This window comes from Geotrypetes seraphini, chromosome 2 (assembly GCF_902459505.1).
Source record: "Geotrypetes seraphini chromosome 2, aGeoSer1.1, whole genome shotgun sequence".
Lineage (NCBI taxonomy): Eukaryota > Metazoa > Chordata > Amphibia > Gymnophiona > Dermophiidae > Geotrypetes > Geotrypetes seraphini.
Window position 1 is genome coordinate 498,996,633 of NC_047085.1, and position 19,589 is coordinate 499,016,221.

At 43.5% G+C, this 19,589-nt stretch overlaps 1 protein-coding gene across 1 annotated transcript in view; it reads left to right on the plus strand.

The window, feature by feature from the left end:
• LOC117354948 (SCO-spondin-like) overlaps positions 1 to 19,589 on the plus strand; it is a 441,431-nt gene that overhangs the window by 16,742 nt on the left and 405,100 nt on the right. Inside the window, 4 exon segments of the mRNA XM_033932909.1 lie at positions 1,303 to 1,512; positions 4,656 to 4,738; positions 8,472 to 8,642; positions 16,567 to 16,814. Of these exon segments, the coding sequence (XP_033788800.1) occupies positions 1,303 to 1,512; positions 4,656 to 4,738; positions 8,472 to 8,642; positions 16,567 to 16,814 (712 nt within the window).

Below are 19,589 nucleotides of genomic sequence, written 5' to 3' on the forward strand. Positions count from 1 at the left end.
CAGAAACAAGTGACCAATCGAGTAACCAGTGGTCAAGAGACCTTCAAGTCCCTGTTCGGGCGCCAAATGAAAGGTCACTTGGACACACAATGTCAGAGGCGTGAAGAAAGTACAAGAAATTTTATTCACAGCATGCCGGGACCCTAGTGCAGTTAATAGCCTGCCTACTAGAGTGTCAGAAACAGGAAATACACGGACTTTTATGCCCTTTTTGCAAACTAATATATGCAAAAACTACAAATTTCATTTGTTACTTCTATAACTTTCTACAATTATTATTGGTCCTAAGCCAGCACTTATGATAGGTTCAGGGGTACAACTTATAGTCCTATAGGAAACTAGCTCATTTCTCTGCTTATCTAAATCTTACAGGTCTAAATGCTACATGTACAGAAGGGCAGGGCACATCATGGCTCAAACTCTTATCTATTCAGCTTACAATGTGGTAAGGTAGGGACATACATTTTAGGCAGATGAAGTCAATAGATTGTAAACTTTCTTCAGCTATGTAGACCAGAGCAATATTTTAAACAACAGTTAACCATTTCATGACCCTACAGTCTGACCCAGCAGCGGCAATTCTTATGTTCTTATGAAATAATACCAGTAGTTGCTAAAAAAAACAAAAACCCTGCCTCCTGCTGAATAGCTACCTCCAGGGTTTATTACTACAGTGGTGCCTCGCATAACGAACGCCTCGCACAACGAACGCTGCACACAACGAATTTCATGTCTTGATTCACACAACGAACTTCGTTTCACACAACGAACTTCGTTTCACACAACGAACTTCGTTTCACACAACGAAGTCGCCCGAGCTGCCGATGTATTGCATCCTTCCGCGCAGGCACTGCACTTAACTGCCCTCTCTCACTGTATACAGTCGTCCTTTTAAGATAAACTCAATATTTTTTATATATCATGAAGCAGGAAGGTGATTTCTGTTGAAATGAAACGGGAAATAATTAGAAGGAGTGAATGTGGGGTAAAACAGTGTGACCTCGTCAAAGAGTTTGGCCTCAGCAAGACCACCATTTTGACAAATTTATCTTTTTTTATGTCATCTTAGCATATTTTATGCTGCAGAACGAATTATTTTTTTTAACATGTATTGTTATGGGAAAACGCGTTTCACATAACGAACTTTTCGCATAACAAACTTGCTTCTGGAACGAATTAAGTTCGTTGTGTGAGGCACCACTGTACTACTATTTATAATTTCTATAGTGCTGAAAGGCTGGTAAACTAGCCTTAATCTCCTAGACCAGGAAGGCAGAGACCTGATTTCCCTTCCTCTTGCAGACGCTGGTGTGATCGGACGGTGCAGGTCACTGAAGAGGAAGTCGTCAGCCCTCGACAAGAGAGGCTGGTATCCTGTGCTCACGTGTACCAGTACAACCTGCAGGGCTGGCAGCTGGACCAAGAGCGCATGCTCCAGACCTATGGAGGAGACGCAGGGCTAGCGTACTACTACGCTGAAAGCGGGACAGCCTCCGCGTGCTTCATTTTCAAGTAAGTATGCGCCTTCTTAGTGTCATCAGTGCGTTTGTGCTGCATGCCGGTGTATCCCTAGCAGGAGAGGAGCGAGAAGCGAGGCAAGCAGCGAGGTGACATGTGGGAGCGGCCCAGTGTTTACAGAGTGTGCTGACAATAAGGTTTCAACTCCTGAGTCTCCCAGTGATGCTTCTGGTTAGGGTTACCAGATTTCTTCATTAAAAAAAAAAAAGAGGAGACGTGGCCCCGCCCCTTTCTGCCCCCAACCGTGCCCCATTCCGCCCACACACAAACCTTGTCTCTTCTTCCCCTAGTCTGGGCCGCGTCTTGAGCACCTCCGAGCATGCGCAGATACGATGCGATGACATCACACGTATGTCATCACATTGCAGTCGCACATGCTCAGACGCCCTCCAGACCTGGCCCTGAACTCAGAGTCTTCCAAAACCTGGGTTTTGGAAAATCTGCCCGGGCACCTGAACAGTCCTCTAAAAAGAGAACATGGGCACAGATGCTGTTACACATGCACAATATCTGCCCGCAGCATCTGTGCCCATTAAAAAAAAAAAAAAAGTTAGACAGGTAAGCGACTGGTCTTGATCAGTCGCTTTCTTTTGGATTGCTAAAAGCGATCACTTTTTTTTTTTAGTTCAATGGGAAGCCATGTTAAAGGGCCGGGTTTTGGCAAAGCTGTCCGGATGCCTGGCTATGTCTTCTAAATCAGTGTTCTTCAACCACCGGTCCGTGGACTGGTGCCGGTCCACAGAAATTTCCTGCCGGTCCACAGGGCCAGCACATGCATCAGGCCCAAAACAGTGTTCTTCAACCGCCGGTCCACGGTGCGATCGATGCGGCGTTATCTTCGAGCCAGCTCCCTCTTCCTCACTGATTCAGTGCACAAAGCCACGGGCAGTGGCTCCTACGGGCGTCCTGCGCCTGAACCGGAAGCCTTTTCTCTGACGTTGCAACGTCAGAGGGAAGGCTTCCAAATGAGGCACGGGACGTGCAAGGAGCCGCTGCCAGCAGCTTTGTGCACTGCATCAGTGAGGAAGAGGGAGCCGGCCTGAAGATAACACCGGGGGCGGCATAAAATGGCCAGGCGGGAGCAGGTCAGAAGGTAAGGCATAGCATGGAGGGAGGGAGACAACAAAGGTAGGGGGGAATGATTTTATTTTTGAATTTAGTGATTGAATTATGTCAATTTTGAGAACCGATGCCGGTCCACAGAATAATTCTTTTATTTCTGCCGGTCCATAGGTGTAAAAAGGTTGAAAAACACTGTTCTAAATAGAGGACATGTCCGGGAAAATCCGGACTTCTGGTAACCCTAGGACTAACATCACAAAATACTTTTTCACTGAGAAGGTGGTGGATGCCCTCCTTGTGGAGGTGGTGGAGACAAAAACAGTAACGGCGTTCAAAAATGCGTGGGATAGACACAAAGGATCCCTCAATCGAAAGCGGAAAGTATCAAAACAATTAACACATCAAGAGTTACAAGTAGGGTTACCAGATGTCTGGATTTATAAGACTAAACCCTAAACATTCTGCGTTCATTTTCTCATATCTATATGTATTACATACATTTGTCCACCAAAATGTACAACTTTTTATATGGGCTTGTAGCAGGCAAGCAGCGATTCCCAGTGATCCCGAGCGATTTTCAGGGTAACAGCGATTTTCTCCATGCATGCTGGGAAGCAGCGTTTCTCTATATGGATGCTGGGAAAACAGACTTGGTTTTTCTTATTGCATAGATCTTTTTGGACCCCGGTTAGGTTGCATCGGTTGGATAGTTCGAAATCTACTAGATGCTGGCATTGTCAACTTGATATAGGGACTTTGCATCAATTGCTTTATTATTGTCCTTTGATACTCAACTTCTGGAAAACCATTTGGGGGTCAAATTATTACGATATTGGGAGTTCCATTATCAATATCATATGATATAATATTATTTGGAACGACATTGTTCACCAAGAAACCTGTGAATGCAAATCAGAATAAATTGCTCCTTATTTCATCATGACAGGAGTGGCCATGCAAATGATAATGAAAAATTGGGATAACCTGAATTATGGTTTTTGGTGAGAGTCCGTTTGTCAAATTTATAAGTTTGAAAACATTTATTCTATACAGAGGGGTGTCCGGATAGATTTTGAAAACCCGGCGATTTGTTTGGGTTTTGGAAGACCCCCGACTCTGCCAGAGGTTAGGGCTGCATCTGGAGGGCAGGGTGGGGTGGGGCCATGTGTCCTCTTTTTTAGGGTTAGCAGACGTCCGGGTTTTCCCGGACACGTCCTCCTTTTTGAGGACCTCTCCGGGGGTCCGGACGGCGTTTCAAAAACCCAGCACTTTGTCTGGGTTTTGAAAAGCTTCCGGTAAAAATCGGGTCAGGAGGGGGCCATCCGCGCCTGCGCAGACGCATTTCGGTGACATCACGTGCACGCGCGCATGTGTGGGTGCCGTCTGGGGGTGGGGCTGTGGGGCAGAACAGGGCGTGAGGCGGTCGGAACGGGGCGGAACTGGTTGGGCCTGTGGGTGTGGCCCTGGGTGGGGATTTTCCTTTGGGGAAAATCTGGTAACCCTACACTTTTTTGCTTCTACAAAAATAGTAAACCTAGTTATAAGTTCATTTATGATGGGCAGGAGGAGTGCTTAGATGGTAGCTCCAGCAGTGGTAAAGTGAGGCTCATGCCAGACGGGCTTCTACGTTCTGTGTCCTGTATATGGCAAGACACATCGGGATGGACTGGAGTGGGTTTCGATAGCAACGCCAGTAACTGGTAAGTAGTCCCAATGCAGGGCAGACTTTTTTTTAATGGTCTGAGCCCTGAAAATGCCAAGGGCAGAACAGAATCAAGTATGCATATTTATTTTATACCACATTCATATCATATGCAATGAGTGTGGGTCCTCTATATCTCAGTGGCGGAGAAGCAGACATCATACAGTGGAACTTGGCAAATAACATGTAATAATACGTTTGGACTGTTGGTTCAATAATGATTTGATAACGAAAGTGGCTGATTGGATGGACGAAGAAGGTCATTATCCTCTTTCGTTTACTATGTTACTATGTTAGACATTGAATTCTCCCCATTTCCGGAAGCATGACGAGGCAGGGGCTTCCTGCTGTCTCAATGTTTTCTTCTTTTTAGACCTGAGGATACCAGACCCATGGTGTGGAACCGGACCGTGCGAGCTTGCTGTGATGGATGGAGTGGCCCTCACTGCACTAAAGGTAAGGAGAATCTTTCCCGTTATAGACACACTGTTGGAGTGAGATCTATTTCTATCATGGTATAGAAACATAGAAACATAGAAAAATGACGGCAGAAAAGGGCTATAGCCCATCAAGTCTGCCCACTCTTCTGACCCACCCCATTAAGTCTGAGTACTGATGACCTAGTTCCTTACTCTACCCTCGTAGGGATCCCACGTGTATGTCCCATTTATTCTTAAAGTCAAGCACGCTGGTGGCCTTGATCACCTGCATTGGAAGCTTGTTCCAGTGATCTATTACCCTTTCTGTGAAGAAATACTTCCTGGTGTCACCATTAAATTTCCCTCCTCTGAGTTTGAGCGGATGCCCCCTTGTGACCGAGGGTCCTTTGGGAAAGAAGATGTCGTCTTCCACCTCGACACGTCCTGTGATGTATTTAAATGTCTCAATCATGTCCCCCCTTTCCCTGCGTTCCTCTAGAGTGTAGAGCTGCAATTTGTTTAGTCTTTCTTCGTACGGGAGACCTTTAAGCCCGGAGATCATCCTAGTGGCCATCCGTTGATGGAAGAAAGGACCTCAGAGAATTTCCCTAAAAGTGTAAAAACACCTTTAAAGTTTCACATCACATTACTGGAACTAAAAAGCTCCTTAAAATTCACTTTTCTTTTTTTAATTTGTCAAGATTTTATCTATGTATTTTCAGTATCTTTACATAAAAAAAATTCCAAAATCTTGTAACACTTTTCTTCAAGAAAGTTTTAAGCAAATAATCCAGTAACTAAGGAAGCATGTATTTTCCAAAAACTTATCTTTCACAAAAGAGCTCTTGTAGCTCAACAAAGTATTTCATTTCACAATTAAATCTTTGCTTCTTCAGGGACACAATGTCCAACAACCACCTTATTCTCAGGCATCTTAGAAACAAAGCTTCCAATCAGAGATCTCCCATTGGCAACAGCCAATCATATTATAGGAAAGTTATCCAAACAACGTTACTGTTAAAGCTTCTGTAGACATGCCAAGCCTCTTGCTTTTTCCGAGTCTTCTCCTGCAGTCCTGCCGATGAGCTGTGATCTCCCGCTGAGTGGCCTCCCTGTCCCATGGCAGCACATGCTTTCATAAAACATCATCTCCTGCTGCTGCTAATCCTGCGGAAGCAGGCGGCAACGCCTTATGAAGGTGTTTCTCGCTGCTGTGGGATGAAGCGTCCATTTCTTTTGCCTCTGGCTGCCAGTCGGCTATGCCAGGGGCAGAGCAATGGGCGGGGCAGGAAGGAGCAATGACCAAGTGGGGGCGGTCTGGGAAGCTCATTGTCCCGCTAGGAGTCAGAAAAAGATCTGGGTGTCATTGTAGACACTATATTGAAATCTTCTGCCCAGTCAGCAAAAAAGTAAACAGGATGCTAGGAATGATTAGGAAAGGGATGGTAAATAAGACTGAGAATATTACAATGCCTCTGCATCGCTCCAGGGTGAGTCCTCACCTTGAGTAAACTAAACTAAACCTTAGGTTTGTATACCGCACCATCTCCACGAGCGTAGAGCTCGGCACGGTTTACAGGGTTAGGTTGAAAAGGAGCTACAATGAAGGGTTATAGGAAAGGAGCTAGGAAGATAAAAGAGGGACAGGGTACCAAAGAGCAGGAGGTGTTAGATTTTAGAAAAGAGCCAAGTTTTCAGGTGTTTGTGGAAGGATTTATAGGGAACTTGAAACTCTGGGATGTGAGATTATTCCAGAGTTCTGTGGTTCTAAAGGGGAGGGATGTTCCTAGTTTTCCTAAGCGGGATATACCTTTTGCAGAGGGGAATGATAGTTTCAGTTTTTGGGAGGATCTAGTGGAATTAGGGTTAGAGGAGTTCCAGAAGAGTGGGATAACGGGAGGGAGGATGCCATGTAGGATCTTGAAGGCTAAACAGGCACATTTAAAGAGGACTCTGGAGTGAACTGGGAGCCAGTGAAGTTTGGACAGGAGTGGGGAGACGTGGTCGAACTTGCCTTTAGCGAAAATAAGCTTGGCCGCGGCGTTCTGGATTAGCTGAAGTCTATGGAGTTGTTTTTTTTTTTTTTAGTTAGGCTTAAATAGATGGAGTTGCAATAATCCAGTCTAGAGAGGATGGTGGATTGAACAAGGACGATGAAGTGAGAATGATGAAAGTACGATCTCACTTTCCTCAGCATATGAAGACTAAAGAAGCATTTTTTTACCAAGAAGTTGAGATGGTCATTGAAGGAGAGAGAGGAGTTCTGGTCACCCTATCTCAAAACAATATAATGAAATTAGAAAAGGTTTAAAGAAGGGCAATCAGAATGATAAAAGTGATGGAACTCCTCTCGTACGAGGAAAGACTAATGAGGTTGGGCTCTTCAGCTTGGAAAAGAGACGATTGAGGGGGATATGACTGAAGTCTACAAAATCCTAAGTGGTAAGAACGTATGAGTAGCCCATGGTCCATCTTGCCCAGTAGCCCGTCTTCACGGAGGCCAATCCAAGTCACAAGTACCTGGCAAAACCCCAAAGAGTAGCAGCATTCCATGCTACCAATCCAGGGCAAGAAGTGGCTTCCCCCATGTCGGTCTCAATAGCAGACTATGGACTTTTCCTCCAGGAACTTGTCCAAACCTTTTTCAGTACCAGCGATGTTAACCACTCTTACCAAATCCTCTGGCAGTGGTGCAGAATGGGTAAGAGTGAATCAATTTTTCACCCTTTCAAAAAGTACAAAAAACCAGGAGGCACTCAATGAAATGACACGGGAATACGTTTAAAACAAATAGGGAAGAAATATTTTTTTGCTCAAAGAATAGTTAATCTCTGGAACTCGATGCCTGAAGAGGTGGTTACAGATGATTAAAAAATACATCACAAGATAGGGATCTGGAATAACTGTGCATTCCCTAGACCTGCCCCCCAGGCCCACCCAGTTCGACCCATCCATGCCCTATTATGCCCCGCCCTGCCCACTGCTGCCTGTTTGTCAGGCAGGAAGCCATACGCGCATGCGTGTATACGACACAATGACGTCACACACATTCATGCATGTGTGTGACCTTACTGCATTGCATCTGGACATGTGCAGATCCCTCCCAGCACGATTTCTTTTCAAAACCCGGACAAAGTGCTGGGTTTTGAAAAGCCGTCCGGAGAAATCCGGACATCTGGTAACCCTAATTATCAAGTCGCTAGGACTCGAACATGAGCCAATGGCACCTAACGAAGTGCTGAAAGACGTACGCAGCTCTCTACATTTTTTACATCTTTGCAAGTGTGTCAAAGTCGGTCCTCGAGGGCCGCAATCCATTCGGGTTTTCAGGATTTCCCCAATGAATATGCATGAGATCTATTTGCATGCACTGCTTACATTGTATGCTAATAGATCTCTGCATATTCATTGGGGAAATCCTGAAAACCTGAATGGATTGCGGCCCTCGAGGACCGACTTTGACACCTACAGAGCAGGGATCTCAAAGTCCCTCCTTGAGGGCCGCAATCCAGTCGGGTTTTCAGGATTTCCTCAATGAATATAAATTGAAAGCAGTGCATGCACATAGATCTCATGCATATTCATTGGGGAAATCCTGAAAACCCGACTGGATTGCGGCCTTCATGGAGGGACTTTGAGACCCTCCCCTATATAGGTTGTAGAGGAATATTTTCTCAGGCACTTTTGCCAGACTTCGCAGACAGTAGGCTTTTCAACAGGACTCTCGTAATCTCTGCCTTCTTCATGGCGTTGTGGTCTTCTCCTGTCAGGTGTAGGTGTCCTTGGCCACTGCTTTTCCAGCTGGAACTGCCAGGACTCTCCAGGCATGAGGAACAACTCACTGATGAGCATGGAGGAGTGCTGCTTCAAAGCCTGGGGCCACAGCTGGAACAACGACACATCCGAACTCTGTTTCAGTTGCTCTTACATTGCTCCAACAGGTCAGTGGCTCTCCAGGCACAGAGATCAACCCCCTCACTTTTCACAATCTGGGGAAATGTATGATAGGCATAGTCAATAAGATGCACTGGGAGGGGAAGGCATGTCATTCTCAGCACGCAGCCCTATAGGCAGGAGGGAGTGGGCGTCCTTCCTGTCGATTTTGCATCGAAAGGTACGGGGGTGTCAGTTGATGTGGGGTGCAGTGTTTCTTCATGTCGAGTGGTGTTGGGTAATGTGGGAGGATGTTTCCTGATGTCGGGGGTGTCGGGTGATGTGTTTGTGTGTGTGTGTGGGGGGGGCTCCAGGAATGTTGGAGGAGTCCGGGGATGTCGGGGGAGGAGTGTAGGATTCCAGCTGATCTTGGCAGGGGGAATCCCCATCATCTGAGCCATCAGGAATCCCCCGAAACCAGCTCAGCTGATGGGGATTCCTGCCACAATCAGACAAGGTAGTTGAGTACGTCTATAAAACTTGCTTTTATGCATTTTTCATGTGGACGTTTTTATTTTTGAAAATGGCCAAAAAGGTAGACATCCTAATGGTTCATAGACAATGGCGCGAATGACAAAGGCGCGCCCAGACAATTGAGCGCAGCGCGGAGGCGCGTGCCGCTCAAAATTACTGTTTTTAGGGGCTCCGACGGGGGTTTTGTTGGGGAACCCCCCCACTTTACTTAATAGACATCGCGCCGGCGTTATGGGGGGGTTGGGGGGTTGTAACCCTCCACATTTTACTGTAAACTTAACTTTTTCCCTAAAAACAGGGAAAAAGTGAAGTTTTCAGTAAAATGTGGGGTGTCACAACCCCCCACACCCTCCACAATGCCCCCACAACGCGGCATGATGTCTATTAAGTAAAGTGGGGGGGTTCCCCCTCACGCCCCCCGTCGGAGCCCTAAAAACAGTAATTTTGAGCAGCGCGCGCCTCCACGCTGCGCTCAATTGTCTGGGCGCGCCTTTGTCCCGGCGCGCTTTTGACCTGACACCCATCCTAATGACCAAAACGTCTATATAGGTTATTTTCAAAAATAAAAGACATTTGTTTCTACTGGGTTTGTGGACATCTTGCTCAAAACGTCCAACCTCAGACTTAGATATCCTATTGAAAATGCCCCTCTACGTGTCTGGACTGCAGACAATCTTCTAGCCTTCTTAACTAGTATGTTCTCCTGGTTCTTTCTGATTTCTTGTCAGTTTAATGGAGTTCTTTTCTATTCCCATTGATTTTAAAATAAATTGCCTTGATATTTGTTATGAAGGGCAGTATAGCAAATAAAAATACAAAACAAAACCCAAAAAGGTTCAGAGAAGGGTGACAAAAATGATAAAGGAGTTGGAAGACCTCTCTTAGGAAGGGAGGCGAAGCAGGTTAGGGCTTTTCAGCTTTATGAAAAAACGACCAAGAGGGGATGTGATAAAAGTTTATAAAATCATGAGTGGTGTAGAAGGACTAAATAGGGAACCTGCAGACCACACAAAAACAAGATGGCACTGCATGAAACTAATCATTTATTTAAGACACCTGTAGTCCGCATATCAACCATCTATGTGGATAACAACGATACATACATAATTAAAACAAAACATTACATATACAGTAAAACCTTGGATTGCAAGTAACTTGGTTTGCAAGTGTTTTGCAAGACAAGCAAAACATTTGATTAAATTTTAACTTGATATACAAGCAATGTCTTGCAATACATGTACTTAGAGTATACACACATCACAACTGAGCTGATGGTTCTTCTCTCTCTGACGCTGCGGGATTGTAGTGACTGTCCTAAATGAGCGAAGTCTTGAAATATGAGTACATACAGTATACACGCGTGACATCATCACAACTGATCTCATGGTTCTTCTCTCTCTGATGCCGCGGGAGTGTAGTGACTGTTCTAAACGAGCGAGTCTTGCAATACGAGTACGTATAGTATTTTGTATTAAAGTTTTTGGGTTGTGGAACGAATCGTCTGAGTTTCCATATTTCCTATGGGAATATTCGCTTTGATATACGAGCGCTTTGGATTACAAGCATGCTTCTGGAACAATTATGCTCGCAAACCAAGGTTTGACTGTATAATCAAACAAAACATAGCAGATTATTAAAATAAAAGCATACCATAAACAAAAAGCCAAGCAATTACAAGATTGCAAAGTACCCAAATTTGAAAAGGCAAGTTGAAAAAACAGGTTTTCGAACTTTTCTGAAATGCCAAAAAATCAGAGGTCAGACAGATAGAATCTGGAACCGAGTTTCATAGTAAAGGTCCGGCTCCTTGGAACATACGTGATCAATTTGCAACTTTGGAGACAGAACGAAGAGTGGGAACAGCCAAAAAGGCTCTGTCTTGTGATCTCAAAGAACGAGAAGGCACATAAGTGCAGCAGAGAAGCAATCATCTTGGGCGATAGATCCCGGACAGACTAAAAACAAACTGTAGAAAGATGTTTATTTCATGCCGTAATGGAATCTGTTGCCCAGGGATGTGCTCAGAGCGATGATTCAAGAGAGGTTTCACGACTGGGTAGGTAGAACCAATGTTTCAGTCATCATGCTGCAACAATCATAAACGTTAGTCGCAGAAGCCTAAGAGATAGCATAACCCAGCTTTATGGGAGCACATCTTTAAAATTCAAATTTTTGACCAACAGACTTTCCTGCCAAAATTCAAATTCATGATCAATGGACTTTCCTACCTCAATTACCTCAAGCCCCACCCAATCAGGTGTGAGGACCCACCATATAATAATAATAATAATAATAATTTTATTCTTATATACCGCCATGCCCATCGAGTTCTAGGCGGTTCACAACAATTACATTAGGATCCGCATTGACATGCCGATTTACAAACAATGTATTGGATTTACAACACCTTCCGCCGAACATGGCTGAAGAAGCGGAAGTGGGAAGGAGAGAAGGAGGAAAGCGGTCAATAGAGGGGGGGGGCAGGGCCGAACGGGCCTGTTTACCACAATTTATTGGATTTACAACAACTTTAGCCGAACTTGGCTGATGAAGAAGGAGGCGGAAGCCAGCGATCAATAAAGGGGGGGAAAAGGGTCGAACGTGTGGCCGGGTGATTCCGGAGAGGGGGGCGTTACGGGGCTTGTTTGTTGAATAGATAAGTTTTGAGTGTTTTTCTGAAGTCGAGGTAAGTGGGAGCCTCGAGAATCATTTGGGCAATCCATGGGTTCATCTTGGCTGCTTGGAAGGCGAAGGTTTTGTCTAGGAATCTTTTAAGATGACAGAGCTTTAGCGAGGGGTAGGTGAACAGTTGAATTCGCGGGATTTCTTGTTGGTGCAGTAAAGGTTAAAGAGGGGATTGATGTATCTTGGCGAGAGGCCATTTACCGATTTGTAGCAGAAGCATGCGAATTTGAAGAGCACTCTGGATTCGAAAGGCAGCCAGTGAAGTTGGTGGTAGAAAGGGGTGATATGTTCCCATTTCTTTAGGCCATAGATGAGGCGAACGGCGGTGTTTTGGATCACTTTTAGTCTTCTGGTAGTTTTCTTCGTGGAGTTCAGGTAAATAATATTACAGTAGTCTAGAATGCTGAGAATGGAAGATTTCACTAGGAGGCGGAACGAGGAGTCATTGAAGTATTTTTTTATGGTGCGGAGTTTCCAGAGTACCGCGAAGCATTTCCTGACGCTGAGGTCGGTGTGAGTTTCTAAGGATAAATGTCTGTCCAGCGTAACACCCAGGATTTTTACTGTGTTTTCAAGGGGGAAAGGCCTTCCTTTCAGTAGGATTGTGGTGTCCTTGATTTTTCGTTGGGGGAGACCAGAAAAAATTTTGTTTTGTCGGAATTTAGTTTCAGCCTGAATGCTAGCATCCAGAGCTCAATCTGGTTGAGTATGTTTGTAATGTAATCGAGTGTTTCAGGTGAGAGACTGGTAAAAGGGATAACTAATGTGATATCATCTGCATAGATGAAAAATTTGAGCTTGAGGGTGTGTAGAAGGTTACCTAGGGAGGCTAGGTAGATATTGAACAGGGTGGGGGATAGAGGGGAGCCCTGTGGTACACCGCAGGTGTTTTCCCAGCTGTATGAGAAAGCGTTGTTCTGGTGTACTTTGTATGATCTATTTTTTAGAAACCCCTGAAACCAATTGAGGACCTGATCAGAGATACCAATGTGTGACAGACATTCAAGGAGAATGGTGTGGTCGACCAGGTCGAAGGCACTGCTTAGGTCTAGTTGTATAATCAATGCACTAGAGCCCTGACTAAAGAGCGTGTGGAGATGGTCAAGAAGGGTGGCTAAGATGGTTTCGGTGCTGTGTTCCGTGCGAAAGCCAGATTGATAGTCGCTTAGGATGTTGAATTTTTCTAGGTATGTGGAGAGTTCTACCTTTACTACCCCTTCTGCTATTTTGGTGAATAGGGGGATGCTTGCGATCGGTCTGTAGTTGGATGGGGAGTTTGGTGATTCTTTTGCGTTTTTTAAAATGGGGGTAATCATGATATGACCTTGCTCTGGTGGGAAGATTCCTGTGGATAATAGGGAGTTAACCCATGTCATCATGTTTGCTTTGAAGTGGCTCGGGGCTGCTTTCATGATGTTTGGTGGGCATGTGTCCAATTTGCAGAAGGAGTAGTTGTATTTATTATAGTAGGTATTAAAGGTTTTCCAGTCAATTGTTGAGAATTGTTTCCAGCTAAGGTTTGTTCTGGATCCTGGGTCTGGTTTAATTATACCCGGGTCTGAGTTAGGTGTATTAGAGTCTGGGAGGATGGGGAACTGTTCGAGGGAATTGGTCCTGGTAGATAAAGTTGATCTTAATCTTTGGATCTTGTTGTTGAAGAAGTCTGCAAGGGAGTTGGCAGTGAGAGTGGATTCTTCATAGATATTTGTGAAGGTATCGATGTTGTAAAGGTCGTTGACCAATTTAAATAGGTTACTGCTGTTGGTCTTACTTTTACCTATTTTGTGAGAGTAAAAATTTTTTCTTTTTTCGTTTATGAGGTTTTTGTACTTTTTTAGTTTATGTCTCCAGGTTAGTCTGTGTTCTTGGGTTCCTGATTTCTGCCATGCTCTTTCTGCTTTTCTGAGCTCTTTCTTTACTAGCAGCAGTTCTGTAGTTCTTGTTCTGCGAGTCTTGATGGGGGCAATTTCGTTTAGTATGTTGGTACTGTCCTCAATCCAGGAGGTCATGAGGTTCTCCGTTTCTTCGGTTTGCTTGGTGTTTTGTTTCAAAGCGGGACCAGAATTCCACTGGGTCAATCTTTCCTCTGGTAGTGTGTGTTTTGATGGTTCTAGTTTTGCTGTTTTTGGGGGGTTTAAGTTGGCATCCTATTGAGAAGGTGCATAGAGGGTGATCTGACCAGAGAGAGTCTGACCAACTGTCTTGTTTCCAGTAAAATGTGGAGGTGGCCTGTTCCTTGGAAGAGAAAGTTACTAGGTCTAGTTGGTGACCTTTTTGGTGGGTTTTGATAGGGGGTTGTTTGGCAAAGCCTAATTGAGTGAGCAGAGACCAAAAGTCTGCGATTTCTGGTTGGTCCGTTTGCTCAAGATGGATGTTAATGTCCCCGCATAGTAGATTGTAAGGGCTTGTTAAAGAGTTAGTTAGTAGGGATTCCGTGAAGTCCTCTTTGGTTAGGGACCATTTTTTTGGAGGAATGTAAAATAGCGTGATAGTAAGCGAGGCGGGTAATGATTTTGAGGTTAGGGAGATGGTTAGAATTTCTGCGTTTGGTGAGGAGGTTGTGTTGAGAGTGGTACAGTTTAGATGGTCTTGGTAGATTATAGCTAGTCCTCCTCCTCTTCCCCATGTTCTTGCTAGTGAGAGAATCTTGAATCCTGGGGGTAGGCAATCTTTAATGATGATATCTTTCTCTGATTGCAGCCAGGTTTCCGTGAGAAGGAAAAAGTCGGGGTTAGTTTCAGTCAGCCAATCTCTGATTAGTATCGCTTTGTTTCGCATTGATCAGATATTTAGGTAGGCGCCATATAGGAGCTGGTGGTTGGTGTGGTCGATTGGTGGGACGTGGGAGTAAGTGAGTTTTTTTAGTGATCTTGGTTTGTTGGGGCGAGACTTGGTCGGTTTGTGGGGGTGAGTGTGGGTTGGGGGAGGATGGGAGATTGGGTGGTCTTGTGTGGTGTGGAGCGTGTAGATAGGGGGTTTAGGTTTAACCGATCGGTGTAGGGTGATGTATATGGGGATGGGGGCTGTGTTAGAGTGGTCTGCATTGCAGTATCTAGTGGTGAGCAGGTAGAGTAAGAGTAGTGCTGTGCATTGGTGTGAGCTTGGACGTGCCATGGTGTGGAGCTGGGGCTGCAGTGGTTGTGTCTTGGGAGCTTGTCTGGGGGGCGTTGTGGGCTATATATCGGTGGGTCGTGGCACCGTGACTGTTTGGAGCGGTGTTTCTCTTGGCTTTTGCTCGGTTGGTCTGGCTTAAAGACAAACTGCAGACTTCAAGGCACACTCTGAAGAAAGCCATAGCATGATGGCTGAAACGTAGGTTCTACCTACCCAGAGGTTTTGATAAATTTCTTGAGCAAAAGTCGATAAGAAACTATTAGTCAAGTAGTCTTAGAAGAGCCTTTGCTCATCCCCAGAAATGAGCTATGAGAACTCAGTCTACTTTTAGGAATCTGTCAGATACTTGTGACCTGGACAAGCAATTGTTGGAGACTAGATGCTGTGCTCGGTGGACATTAGTCTGACTCAGAATGGTCTATCTAATGCTCTTATGAACAGAATGATTAGGAATTAAAACTTCATCTCCTAAAGGATTTGTGATACTTAGAATAAAGACTTTCACCCCTCCCCCAATTTCAAAGCTAGATTATTGCAATTCATTACTGAAAGGCATTTCCCAGAACCAAATACGGAGACTACAACTAATCCAAAATATTTCCATAAAAATTATTACAAATTCTAAAAAATACGACCATGTAACGCCACTTCTGAAAAACGCGCACTGGTTGCCTATGCCCCAAAACATTTCCTATAAAATAGCTATTTTATCATTCAAAATTCACATTGTCCTTTTCAAGAACATTACGTTCAAATAATCCAAATCTACTATCTCTGTCGTCATTAAAAGTCATTAACACTAGACGTAATGAAATCTTCTCAATCACTGCTCCCCAACTGTGGGACAATTATGGGAAAAAAAACAATAAGAAGGGAAAGATCAATGAACCTCAGAGAAGTTCTAGAATGGAATTGGAATGAGACTCCTAGTCAAGTTTTCTAATTATCAAATGCATCCTTAAAAAGAAAGCTTTTTAAGTTTGATCTTAAATTTATCCAAATTGTGTTCTTCCCTTAAATAAATAGGGAGGGAATTCCATGTTTGAGGGGCGGTGACAGAAAAGATAAAATGCCGCCGTGTGTTAATAATTTTAAGTGAGGGAATAACTAGTAAATGTTGATCATTGGACCGCAATAGTCTAGTTGAGGTATAACGTTTAGGGGGGGATACTGAAGGTAAAATCATTCTAGGTCGCCCTTACAAGGGCAGTTAGGTCCCAAAAGCGTCAAGAAATAGAAATGTCTTAAGCTTTGGGGTCCTTTTATCAAGCCGCACTAGTGGGGTTAGCGCGTTGGACATTTTATCACGCGCTAACCCCCGTGGCTGGCTAAAAAACTAACGCCTGTTCAATGCAGGCGTTAGTGGATAGTGCGGCAGGCGGTTTAACACGCGGTATTACACGCGTTAAACCCCTACCGCAGCTTGATAAAAGGACCCCTTTGTCTTAAATTAATTAAGGATAATCGTGTCTTGTAAATAAGCCGAAATACTATTCCATAGAGAGGGAGCATTCACGGAAAAAAATGGAAGACCTCATTGTGTTTATGTATTTTAATGACGGAATAGAAAGAAGATTCTGAGCAGACGATCGAAGAGTCTTGGAAGGGCTCTACGGGATAAGAAGATTATTAATGAATTCTGGCTGTGTTTCTTCATAGTCGGGCTTCCTTCACCCTATCTCCTGAAGCCTCACCTCTCCACTGCTTTGGTGGGAGGCCCCATTGGGAACCGTCACCGCCTCTTCGCCACCTGTGTGACCTGGTCCGGATTCCATTATCGCAGCTTCGACGGCAAGCACTTCAACTTCCACGGGAGCTGCACCTACGCGCTGGCCTCCTCCTTTGATAGCACATGGACCATTTACATCTCAAGTGGACCCTGCTCACATGCTGAAAGATGCCCAAAGGTACAGTACCAGGAGCCCTTCATCGGACCTCCTTCTCTCAAGGTTTAGTTGTTTTTATAAATTCTTTTTTTTTTTTTTGTAAATCTTTATTAAATTTTCAACGCCAATACCAAGTGCATAAAATTATACATACATTAATAATCTGAATCAGCACTTACAATCAATCAGTAACAATCCAAAATGGATTCCTCCCTCCCTTCCAATACATCCAATCAAGGAATAAAACAAAAGAGATATCCCCCTCTCACCCTTCCCTGAATGTCTGTGCGAATCAACAGAAAATTAAAGGTAAGAGACAACTAAACCGAAGTAACAAAAGTCGTTAATGGACCCCAAACTAGTCTGAATAACTTATTGTACCCCAACATATCTGAGTTCATTTTCTCATATTTATAACATAAACATAAATTCGCCCACCAAAAGGAAAAATTAACCGATCCCAGCTTTTCCAATTCTGAGTAACCATTTTGCATGGCAATCCCGGGTATAATGATGAAAAGCCGGATTTTATACCGGTTCAATGGGGGTTTAGTCTGCAATAATGTCCCACAGATGACTACATCATAAATTAATGGAATCGATGATTCCAATATGTTATTAATATGTCCCCATATCGATTTCCAAAAGTTGAGTATCAAAGGACAATAGAACAACAAATGATCCAGTGTCTCAGAGTAAGCAAGATTCCGGAACCCCAGATAGTAGCAACATTCCATACAGAATCCCATACTGCATCTCTCCCAACTGAATGGAAACACTCTGTTCTCCTTCCGATTATTAAGGATTCAAAAATCAGTCTCAACGATAGTTCAAATTATCGTCCAATAGCCAATCTTCCTTTTTTAGCAAAACTAACAGAAAAAGTAGTATTTCAACAATTGTCAGATTTCATTGACAAAACTCGGGTTTTGCATCCTAACCAATCAGGATTTCGTAAAAATCATTCAACAGAGCATTCCCTTGTAGGTCTCGTCACATCTATTCACTATTATTTGGACCAACATAAATCTGTCATACTCATTTCCCTAGATCTAGCAGCAGCATTTGACACAATTGATCATCATTTACTACTTCAACGACTCTCTTCCATCGGTATAAATGACCAAATTCTGGAATGGTTTCGATCGTATTTTACAGATAGATTCTCAACAGTGTACTTCAAAAATTATTTTTCAGAACCTTATCAAACTAATTACGGAGTCCCGCAAGGTTCTATATTGTCTCCTTTACTGTTTAACATCTACTTGGCCCCTCTTTTAACCCTTTGTCAATCCATTGGGTTCACAGTATATGCTTATGCAGATGATTTCCAACTTCTGCACACAATTGATCCCACAAGTTCACACGACATTTCTAACATTAACCAAAAGCTAGCCAAAATCCATGACTGGCTAAATGTCAATAAGCTATTCCTAAGCATCAACAAAACTACTACTGTGCTCTTCTCAGGGAAAGAAGGGATACAACTTATTAACCCAGTCCTAATCGATAACAAGCCACTCAAACAAACTAACAACACTAAAATTTTGGGTGTGCTAATAGATAATAAACTCACGTTTCGTTCGCACATCAGTGCATTGGTCAAAAATTGTTTCTATAAGTTGAGGATGATACGATCACTAGTCCCCCTCCTTGATAAATTCTCCCTTAATACACTAGTTCATTCCCTATTAATATCTAAATTAGATTATTGTAATTCTTTATTAAAAGGGGCATATTTAAAAGACATAAGGCGTCTTCAACTTATACAAAACACAGCAATAAAGATAATTTCAGGCTCAAAAAAATTTGACCATGTCACACCTTTATTGCAAAAAACTCACTGGTTGCCAATAACATATAGGATTACATATAAAATAGCTCTTCTAGTCTTCAAGACTATACAGACCAACACTCCGGCATTTATAGATAGGCTTTTGATTCCACAGAGCTCATCGAGAGTTCTTAGATCAACTTCACAGTTTACCCCCAATGTTCCTTCCTTGAAAATTATCGGAACACGCCGTGCTTCTATTTTTTCTGTAACTGCTCCAATGACTTGGAATTCTCTTCCTTTATATACAAGATTTGCAGAAATTTAAGAGTAGCTTAAAGTGCCTTCTTTTTAAAGAAGCCTTTAACTGAAAATATAAAGTCCATTCAAGAGGTAATACTTTACGATTTCTGCCATCTCCAAATCAAGATTTCTAATAGCTCTCTTATTCAACCCCACTTCTGCCAGCAATCCTCTTCTTCCTACCCTCCTTATGTACTTCCCTTTTATGTACTTTTTCTTTAAAAATTGTATTTCCTCCCCTCTTTCCTATTATCTCCCGTGGTTTTAAAAAGCAATTACCCATGTAAGTCTGGTTAATGTATTATGTATATGTGATTTCTCTAAAATCATATTTTTATCTTTTGTACAACGCTTTGTAATTTGGAAAAGCGTTCAATCAAATAATATGAATAAACTTGAAATAAACTTGAAGCGTAGCAAGATTCTAGAATCCCAGAGAGTAACAAGATTCTAGAACCCCAAAGAGTAGCAACATTCCATGCTACCGATCCAGGGCAAGCAGTGGCTTCCCCCATGTCTTTCTCAATAACAGACTATGGACTTTTCCTCCAGGAACTTGTCCAAACCTTTCTTAAAACCAGCTACGCTATCCGCTCTTACCACATCCTCTGGCAACGCGTTCCACCCCCATGTGCAACAAGTCTCTCTCTCTCGTCCCTTTGCAGCACAGGAGGGAATGAGAGATTAAGAGATGGTGGACAGTGAGAGGGAGAGAGAAA